The 10,658-nt window shown below is 49.4% G+C and overlaps 1 protein-coding gene across 1 annotated transcript; it reads right to left on the bottom strand.

Annotated features, from left to right (window-relative positions):
• Positions 1-8,071: 8,071 nt before the first annotated feature.
• LOC125556626 (protein DETOXIFICATION 16-like) lies at positions 8,072-10,385 on the bottom strand. The gene is made up of 8 exons (XM_048719313.1): positions 10,121-10,385; positions 9,467-10,011; positions 9,293-9,379; positions 9,161-9,217; positions 8,835-9,073; positions 8,509-8,627; positions 8,308-8,394; positions 8,072-8,195 (listed from the first exon to the last, which is right to left on the bottom strand). The coding sequence occupies exons 1-8, from the start codon at positions 10,373-10,375 to the stop codon at positions 8,136-8,138; spliced, it is 1,449 nt and encodes a 482-aa protein (XP_048575270.1). The 5' UTR covers positions 10,376-10,385; the 3' UTR covers positions 8,072-8,135.
• Between the last annotated feature and the right edge of the window lie 273 nt (positions 10,386-10,658).

Genomic DNA, 10,658 nt, shown 5'->3' with positions numbered 1-10,658 from the left:
CTTATGATGGAATGAGGAAAGTGTCAGATTACGAGCTAGATATACTATCAGAATCTGGGTTCGCATCCTTGACTCCTTGACGTGCCTATGAATCTGAGAACGGATAAGATCGTGAAGGCCTTGTGCGCTAACCTGGGTACGATTCTGCAAACTGACCTTTGTCAGGGCGTAAACATGGGCAACTATGTACGCGTGAGGGTTGCACTCCCGGTGTACAAGGCGCTGGAGACATCAGTGGCCCTGACTGCAAAGGTGAAGGACAAGAAAACTAAGATGGAGTTTGATATTCAGTACGAGAAACTGCGGCACATCTGCTATACTTGTGGTTACCTAGGCCATCAGGACATGTCGTGTGGGAGGAAGCTGAAGGGCGGCGCCCCCAGCGAGAAGTACAGCGGCAAACTCAGGTGTTCGCCACCTAGGCGGTTCATGCAGCAGAAGGGGACTGTACGTGCAAAAGTAAACCCCACAGCCTACCGGGGCCTGGACTTCTCGTCAGGCAGCAGCACTAACTCGGTGCGCCGTCGGGGTAGCCGTGGACCTTGGCATGAGGGTGCGGCCTCGGCTCAGCAAGAGTACGCAGAACACAACCGTGGGAACCCAGCTGTTGACGAACTGCTTGTTGAACAAATGCGTAATATGGACAGCCATGGGAGCATGAGGGAGGAGAAGGAGCAATCTGCTACAGGGCGCCAACCTCAAAATGTCAACAAATCTTCCCATGACACGGCGGAGTCGCAGCCGAGGAGCTCGGACATTATCCCGGCCTTGAGGAATTTATCTCAGGAAGTGAGGATGGACGACACTGACGTGTCTGACGATCTTTCATCGCTGGGCAAGCGTAATGCAGGAGACGATCATGCTATTGGCTCCGGGCTGGGTGAAAGTAAGGCCCTGGTGTTGTATTCTAACACGGCTACTAAGGCCCTGGTGTTGTATTCTAACACGGCTACTGTGGCCAAACCGTTGCTTTCAGGTAATCCTAAAAAACGCAGAACCGAGGCGAACCAAGAAGGTGAACAGGCGGGGAGAGGAGGAGATGGCCATGACCAGGAGATGCAGGATAGGACCAACACTATGGAGGCAGCCGGCCATGGGGCCACTGGCGACCTGACGGGGCCAACGGAGCCCTGTCAGGAGCAATGAATATCCTCAGTTGGAACTGCCGAGGGGGAGGAAACCCTCGGACAGTTCGTGATCTCGTGAGTCTAGCAAAGACTCATTCCCCTTGTATCATTTTTCTTTGTGAAACTAGGCACTCTAGGAATAAAATGAAAAGTTACCATGCTCGGTTAGGATTAAGTGGTTTTGATGGTATTGATAGTGTTGGTCTTAGTGGAGGTCTCGCCTTGTATTGGCATGAGTCTTTGAGTCTGGATGTAAAAGAAATGAATGAACGATATATTGATGCATATGTGAATTCTTTGGCGTGTGAGCCAACTTGGAGACTCACTTGCGTCTACGGTGAACCGCAGACAGAGGACCATCATCACATGTGGTCCCTCCTCCGTAATCTTCACCAGCGGGCTGATATGCCTTGGATGGTGATTGGAGACTTCAACGAGGCCATGTGGAGCTTCGAACACTTCTCCGAAATACCTTGTGCGGCAGGTCGGATGACCGATTTTCGAGATATTTTGGAAATTTGTGGCCTCGGTGATCTCGGTTTTGCAGGGCTCCCGTATACATACGATAACCGGATAAGTGGGAGGGCCAACGTCAAGGTCCGGTTGGACCGTGCCGTGGCTAACAATGCCTGGCAGGACGCCTTTGCAGATGCAAGCTGGAGCACCTGGTGGCTCCAAGCTCGGACCACCGCGCCATCCTCCTCAAGTGCGTCCAAGAGGAGGCCGTACCGGTGACCGGTAGGCGATGCCACCAATACGAGGTGATGTGGGAGAGAGACCCATCTCTCCCGGAGATCATCATGAACATATGGACGGAGCTGGGCTCTATGCTACATTTGGGTGATGTTGCGGATGGCCTGAATGACATGATGAAGAGGCTTCAGGACTGGAGTTGCAAGAAATTTGGTAATGTGATCAAAGAAATTAATAAATCTCATTCTCGCCTTGAGGACCTCATGCAGACCGCAAAGAGATAAAGGAGGCCAATGATCGTTTGAATGAACTATTGTACTGTAAAGAAATGTTATGGATGCAGAGATCTCACATTGCTTGGCTGCGTGAGGGAGACCGAAACACATAGTTCTTTCATCGGAAGGCGGTTTGGAGGGCACGGAAAAATCGCATCAAGGCCCTTGTGGATGACGCTGGAGTTACCCACAAAGACCATGAGTCCATGGCTGCTATGGCGACTTCTTATTTCGCCTCACTGTTTGCCGCCGATAAGTCATTATGTGTTGATCCGGTTATTGATTTGATTAATACACGAGTCACTAATGACATGAATGTCCAACTGTGTGCAGAGTTCTCGGACAAGGAGATTGCAGATGCACTGTTCCAGATAGGGCCGCTTAAAGCCCCCGGGCTAGATGGGTTTCCTGCCCGCTTCTTTCAGAGGAATTGGGCGGTCATGAGAGAGAACGTAATCAGCGGTGTGAAAGAATTCTTTAGGATCAGAGTAATGCTGGATGGGGTGAACAACACCTCCATTGTTCTCATCCCTAAGGTAGATAACCCAGAAAAACTCATCGAGTTCAGACCTATCAGTTTGTGCAATGTCATTTACATGGTAGTTGCTAAATGCTTGGTTAATCGGTTGAGGCTTTTTTGGACAACATTATTTCACCGGCTTAGAGTGCTTTTGTCCCTGGATGCATGATTACTGATAATGCTCTAGTTGCTTTTGAGTGTATACATCATATTCAGCAGGAGAAGGACCCGGAAAATAGTTTCTGCGCTTACAAATTGGATCTGTCCGAAGCTTATGACAGGGCAGATTGGACCTTCTTGAAGCGAATGATGCAAAAGATGGGTTTTGCTCGCCAGTGGGTGGACTGGATTATGACTTGCGTCACCTCGGTGAGATATACAGTTAAACTTAATGGGGCCCTGTTGGATTCGTTTGCACCGACGCGTGGGCTTCAGCAAGGTGATCGTCTCTCCCCGTTTTTGTTCCTTTTTGTGGCTGACGGGCTCTCGATGTTGTTGAAGGACGGAGAAGATAGGGCGACTTTACCCCGCTAAAGGTGTGCAGATGGGCACCAGGCGTCTCCCACTTGTTGTTTGCGGACGACACGCTTTTTATTTTTCAAAGCAGAGGAGGAACAAGCAATGAAGGTGCATGAGCTACTCAACACGTATGAGAAAGCAACGGGGCAGTGTATTAACCCGGCCAAGTGCAGCGTACTGTTTGGTAAATCTTGTACTGAGACAATCAAGAGAAGGTTCGTGCGATGCTGCATGTCAGCCTAATCACTTTTGAGGAAAAGTATTTGGGCCTGTCTACCCCGGACGGACATATGTCTAGGGGAAAATTTCAGAATTTGCAGTCGAGGCTCCTCAAGCGGATCATTGCATGGGGAGATACATTGTCACTGGCTGGTAAGGAGATTATGATCAAGGCTGTTGCATAGGCGATCCCAACATATATTATGGGGTTTTTTTAAACTCCCAATGTCAGTGTGCGATGACCTCAATAGGATGGTGCGGATCTTCTGGTGGGATTCATCCGAGGGAAAAAAGGAAAACGTATTGGATGGCATGGCCGAATATTCTTGCACATAAAATGAAGAGCGGCTTGGGGTTTAGAGACTTTCGTCTCCTTAACCAAGCCTTATTGGCACGGCAGGCGTGGCGACTTCTTTCTAACCCTAACAGTTTATGTGCGCAGGTCCTCAAAGCCAGATATTACCCAGACAGCCGACTTGAGGACACTGTCTTCCCTGGGAACGCCTCTCCCACGTGGCAGGCCATTCAGTATGGCCTCAAGCTCCTTAAGAAGGGGATTGTATGGCCCGTCAGCGATGGACGGAATATACGCATTTGGCGTGACCGTTGGCTCCCAACGGAACCGACGGGGCAGCCGATCACGTGGCAAGGGACTTGCCATCTTTGACGGGTCTCAGAGCTCCTGGACGAGTCTGGCGCCTGGCGTACGGACATGCTGCGGCAGTATTTTCTCCCGGCGGATGTCGCGACCATCACCAGCATTCGCACGTCGCCCTGCATCACCGATGATGTCATCACATGGGCCTCGGAGAAGAGCGGTGTCTTCACTGTTCGCTCCGCATATCTCCTTGCCATGGACGAGCGCGAGCGTCCGTTGGCGACCGCAACGAGCAGGGCACCGGATGGTCATCGCGCCATCTGGAAGATCATATGGGGGTGCCTTGCTCCCTTAAAGGTACGAGTCTTTGCATGGAGGCTGGTTTCCAACTCGCTCGCTACTTGGGCAAATAAATTCTCTCGACACCTCGAACTCTCTGATGTGTGTCCCCTTTGTGGTGTGGAACGAGAGGATGGTTTCCACGCTATGTGCAGGTGCCCTCTGGCGAAAGAGTTGTGGTGTGGTATGGCGCGTGACTGACCCATAGCCAACAGTGGCGGAGCTAGGTAGAAAGTGTTGGGGGGACCAAGACTAAAACATGACTGTCTGAGGGTGTAAAATGCTAAAAAAAGTCTCATCTAAGTCCTCCATAAAAAAAAATCTTCACAGTTTGGTAAAAAATTGGGGGGGCCACAGCCACCCCAGACTTGTACATAGCTCCGCCACTGATAGCCAAGGTGGAGGACGTCACGTACACTGGCCCAGAATGGTTGTTCTCACTTTTGGATCCGCTATTTGATACTATGCATATGATTGTCCTCATGACCATGTGGCGTGTGTGGTATGTGTGAAATGAAATTACTCATGGCAAGTCGCCACCCCCAACGGAAGCATCACGCAGATTTTTACAAGGCTACATCAATTCCTTGTTATGCATCCACCAATGGCCCCAAGGTAACACGGAGAAAGGGAAGATGGTGGTTCGGGTTGATGCTTTCGCGCCACCACAACATGTACAACAGAAGGCCGAAGTGAGGTGGGCGTTACCTCCAGCCAGTTGGACAAAATTGAATGTTGATGGTAGCTATGTACCGCCAACAGGAGCAGCTGGAGGAGGCATGGTCCTGCGGTCAGACCGAGGAGGCATAATTTTCACTGCTTGTAGGGAAATTCGCACATGTGATAATGCCCTGGAAGCCGAGTTGGCTGCATGTAGGGAGGGGCTAGAATTGGCCCTACACCGGTCTGATTTATCCATTCTCATTGAGATGGATAGTGTGAAAGCAGTGAATATGCTGAACACTTCGAGAAGGGACCGTTCGAGCCTTCGAGGCACCGTATGCTAGTTGAGGAGATCAAGAGGATGAAGGATGCTGAAGTTAGTCGTTCGCAAAATAAAGTTAGCCACGCTCTTGCGAAATACGGCAGGAGTACCCCCCTCCCCCGTACTGTGGTATGGCTGGGCTCGAGTATGCGTGACATTGTAAACTTACTTCTGGCTGATTTGCCTCCTTAAGTAATAGAAATCTCCCTTTACCCCACAAAAACAAATACGAGTTAAAATTATCGCCACATCAGGAGTTTAACCTTAACCTCAAAGCATCTCAAATTGATTAATTTATATTCATTTTCCTACATCAGGAACTCAATTTTCGACAAAGAGTGTATTTTATTGGCTCAAAATGAGGCATCAAAAGGATACAGATATAATGAGCACACCCGGCCTCTGCATAGCTAGGATGCACACAGCCAACACTAACACACGCACACAACACCACGTCAGCAAATAGCAAAGTCATATAAGACCAAAGCCATGCGTAGATGATGAAGAAAAAAATCAGAGCGACCAAATCCTTAATAGGCAAACTACAACAATGACCATATCTGCACCAACTATGTCATGGCACCGCGCGAATGACGGGATTCTTCAACAGCAACGCCTTCAGGAAGGGAACGACGCTCAGTCGCCGCCATCACCGGATTCAACCACTTATGGTCAGAATCGAGGTTTTCACCCTGAAAAATCAGTCCGAGTATATCCGAACAATGCCTTCAACAAGGTAACGACATAAAAATATCGCCATTGCTAGGCATAACCAACTCGGGTCACCTAGGTTTTCACCCCGGAACTCGAGACCCGGTGCTTGAGTAGCACCACCATCAAGTCGCTCATGTGTTGCCGCCACCACATTTTTCCGATCTCAACAGCTACATGCGATGTGTAATCGGCACCGCTGCACCACCATCCCTCCGCGTCAAGTCATCATTCTTAGTTTGCATCTCACCGTCGAAGTCAACCACCGAAATTGAAGTGAGAAAACCTCGCGAAGATGTATCGATGGCCACCGCAATCCACATCAAGGTCGCTGCCGGGACGAGATGACCAACCGTCGGTGTGGGCCCAGCAAACAGCAATGCATCGGATCTAAACGTAGCAGCCACACTGATGGGCACCGCATCTCATCCAGAATACCATCTTCATGACCCGGAGGGGCCAGCCGGCAGCACCGATCGGCGTCTTGAAAGTCGAATCTGGCCCCTGGGCAACGGCCGCCGCCATGGCGCCTCGTCTGCCAGCCAGATCTGGACACGAGCAGCGCATGGGGCGCTTGTCCTGTCATTAGCGTTTTGATTTTCGGTTTGAGAATTTTTTCGCCTCAGGCTGAGATGGCTGAATTTTGGCCATTTTCAAAAATTTCGGCTGAAATTTGACCAAAATTTGACTGACATTTGACTAAAGTTTGATGAAAAATTGCCAAATTTAACCAATTTCGACCGAAGGATAAATTTCGCCCCAGGCCGAGATGACCGAAATTCGGCTGAAATCTGTTTTTTCGGCCGAAATTCAAAACACAGCCTGTCATGCGGACAGCCACCAACGGCCACAGAGCACCGCCCAAAGCCGCCGCCGTCGGTGAGAAGTCACAAGTACGTGCAAAGCAAGCCCTCAACCAAGCACACAGGTTGATTGATTTGTTGCCAAGCAATACATGCACGTCTAGAATCGATTCGATCTCTCCAGGTCTTCGTAGTCCCTGAAGAACAGCCATAAGCAGGGGCCCGCCGCCGCCGTCAGCCGCACGCCGGCGGCGTCCTCCGGCGACGGCGGAGGGAACGACGGGAGGAGAGGGAGTTAGGCGGGGCAATGCCGCCGCCGCCCGTGTCGCCCGGGATGAGCGACGCGGGGGCCAGAGCGTGATTTTTGGAGAGGTTTGTTACGGTTACAGAAGTCAAAAAAAATTAAAGCTCACGAATGGTTTGCCCCCATCAGGAACTCAATGAGAGGGCGTTGAAGGCTCAAGAGCTGAAGCGGCAGCCTACTCTAGTTATAGGCCAACACACATCGCTCACACCAAGAGACATTAGCAGCCTAGTTTTAGGGTGCTTCGTGCGTAATTTGCCTCTCACCGTGAAGAACTCACAACTACAACTCTTCTTTAGCAAGCATGACAACGTGTCTAGCGCCGAGTGATCTACTAGAAAAATACCAAGCGCTCACAAGGCAACATTATCGACGGCACATTCCAATAAGGAAGATGCTTTAGATGCTCTGAACACACTATTTTGGATGGATGTAGACTCGAGGTAAGCTTTGGTGGGAAGGTGGTGACGGCGGCCATCTCTTCCACCAAAGTAGCATAGCTACATACATATGGACTATATAGCTCGATCCTCTTTGTTATTCTAAATAGTGAACAAGTTTAATTTGTTATATCCCCCAAAACATGTCACAAATTCATCATGTACTTGATCAGGTGATCAGCAAATACAGACGATGAAAAGCCGGTACATTCCACCACTTCCTTGTCGTTGGGCAGTGTAGTAATTCAGTTTTTCCACATCAGTGGCCACCGGGACAAAACAACTTATGTTTTCTATAATCAAGAAAATAATAATCTATAGTACTCAGAAGGAAAATGTTGCATCCATACTGCGGATTTTCTAGTAAACGCACCACTTTTTTTCACTTTATTGATTCATTCCCGCATCGACTGTGTGCCATGCCTTTGCCTGTGAAAATATCCATTCTATCTCATCTTGGACAAAAATCACCAAAACAGATCATTCTTTGCCGGTGACTAAGCGGTGACCAATTAATTCTTCACGAGTTCCTTATCTCCTTTGCCCAGCCATCGTCCTGCTCCCGGTCCTAGCCAAGAGAATTTGTGCATCTTGTTCCACGTTCATGTCGTCATGTCTAGAGGCAGGGACGAACTCAAAACTCTGTTCTTTGCCTTGAGAGCCTACAGAGGAAAAATTGGAAGATGATGAGCCACACCTTACAATAATTCAAGATGCCCAAAAGCCGACCGATGGAATAATGTGTATGCATGGCAGAGGTTTTGGTTTGCCTACCTCTTTGTCCCAGTTGGTGCGGATGGTAATGGCCAGCAGCAACAGCATCTGCACAACTACCCCACAGATTATTCCCAACCACAGCCCCTGGAGTTCATACCATTACATTGGTTTTCAGAGGTTTCTTCAGATGAGAATGAAATACAAGTGAAACAGCAACTTTCTGTATGCATGGTATGGGTGGTAAAATTAAATCAGTACCATTCCGCCAAGATGGAAGACAAAGGCAAAGCATAGCGCCGCTGGAATGCCGACAAGGTAGTACGCACTGAGATTGACACAAGCTCCAATCCTTTGCAAGCCACAGCCCCTGACAATACCTGGAATATATCAAGTGTATACCCCACGCTGCAGTCAGTATCTTGAGAGTAATGTTCACCAAAATGCTACATATCGTTCATCGAAATGATATGAGACAAGATAGACGGGTGCATCTAAAAAAAAGATAGATAGACTAGAGTTGAAATTCAGGAAATAGTCCGGAAATACTTGGAATTTGAGTTATTTAGTGCATCCTCTACATTTACCTGAAAGAACACATTGCAGATTGTCGAAAATGATCGACACGGAAAGAAGCGGCATCATTCTCGCAATGTACTCCACCACCTCCTTCTCGTTGCTGTATGCGTACCCCCATATATTGCGCACCGAGAGCATAAGAAGTCCTAAAACCACACCCGTCGCGAGGCCCAGAACCATGATCACACGAGTAGCCAGACGGGCAGCTTCAGGTCGCCCAGCACCAAGCTCGTTTGAAACACGGGTGCTACAATGACAAGATACACGATTTCATCGCCGCAATGACTCTATGATAAAGTTGCAATACAGGCATGGCAAAGTTGTTTAGTCGTACCTTATGGCTGCCCCAAGACCGAAGGGGATCATGATTGCTAATGAAACTGTGTTCAAGCTGCAAGCAGTTCCACATTTCCCATCAGAAGAGAGCATACAGAATGTGAAATACTCCATGAAAAATGCAACTCACCAAATGGACAACACCGATGCCTCCAGCTTAGGATTTGGGAGAAGTCCGGAGAGAAGTACCAGCAGCTCAGACGACCACCACTCTAGACTGTGTACATGTAGGATCAGATTCAGTCGAAGATGGAGCGCGAAAAAAATGTACCTGCAAATCTGAGGGGCACAAACTAAAACTCACCAAACCATCAGCGCAGATGGCACGGCAAGCTTCATGAAGCTAAGGATGTTGCGAAACGCGTCCTTTGAGAGGCCTGTCCAGGTGCTCCTGCACGATGGAGAGACCCTGATGTAGAGAGCCAAGATTGACACATTGGCCAGGTACGAGATGCCATTGGCCATGGCAGCGCCCTTGTTGCGCAGCCCAAACCTGCACACCAGCAACCAGCACACAAGAACGTGGCTCAGCGCCGTGACGCCTGAACTCGCCATCACAGGGAGGACGATGTTCTGCGTCTGGAGGAACCGGACGTGGCACTCCAGCGGTCCGTAAACGAACAATGCCGGAATCATCCACCGGATGTAGCTCCCTGCCCCCATGGCAATCTCCCGGTCCTGGCCGAAGAGAAGGAGGATCTGCCCGGTGTACGCCCAGACCACCGCAACCACAACGCTCACCAGAGTGAGCACGAGGATTGCTCTCTGCTTGTAGATGCCGAGCAGATGGTACTGTCCTGCCCCGAAGGCTTGGCCACACAGTGTTTCCAAGCAGCTTGCCATGCCAGACTAAGATGATTACGAACAGATACAAGAGAAGATATTCAGGTTGATGTTAGTTGTTCATTCATGACGATCAAAATATGTAGGAGAGGTGATGAATTCACATAAAATATACCAACAAGCTGAAGCCGGTGACACCGGCAAAGGAGGTGGCGATGGAGGCACTCGAGAGAGAGAGCTCACCGAGATGGCCGACAAACATGACCGATATCATCTGCACGACATTCTGCAACAGGCATCCGGCGATGAGGGGCCCGGCGAGGCACAGCTGCTTCTTAACCTCAATCACCACCAAGCTCTCTTTTGGCCCTCCTGTCTCCTCAGTGCTGCTGTTGCCCCCAACAGGGGGCTCCTCCATGGCTGGCAACATGCTTGAAATCTCACGCCGTGGTTCCGAAGAAGGTGAGTGTTAACAGGTAAAGTGGGGTATATTTATCATGTTTGTGAAAGTATATACTAATACTTCGTCAGTAAACTAACATAAAAGCGTTTGGATCACAACATTAGTGAGTATTTAGATCACTACTAAATGCTCTTATATGACTAGTTTACACAGGGAGTATTAATCAACCTTATCAATGCTGCATAGACCCGCCACTTGAGGAAAAATTCAGTAAGGAAACCAAGAGGAAACAGACGCACTCGCTTGGCAG

This window comes from Triticum urartu, chromosome 5 (genome assembly GCF_003073215.2).
Source record: "Triticum urartu cultivar G1812 chromosome 5, Tu2.1, whole genome shotgun sequence".
In the NCBI taxonomy this organism is placed as follows: Eukaryota; Viridiplantae; Streptophyta; class Magnoliopsida; order Poales; family Poaceae; genus Triticum; species Triticum urartu.
This window is presented reverse-complemented; position numbering and strand designations above follow the sequence as displayed.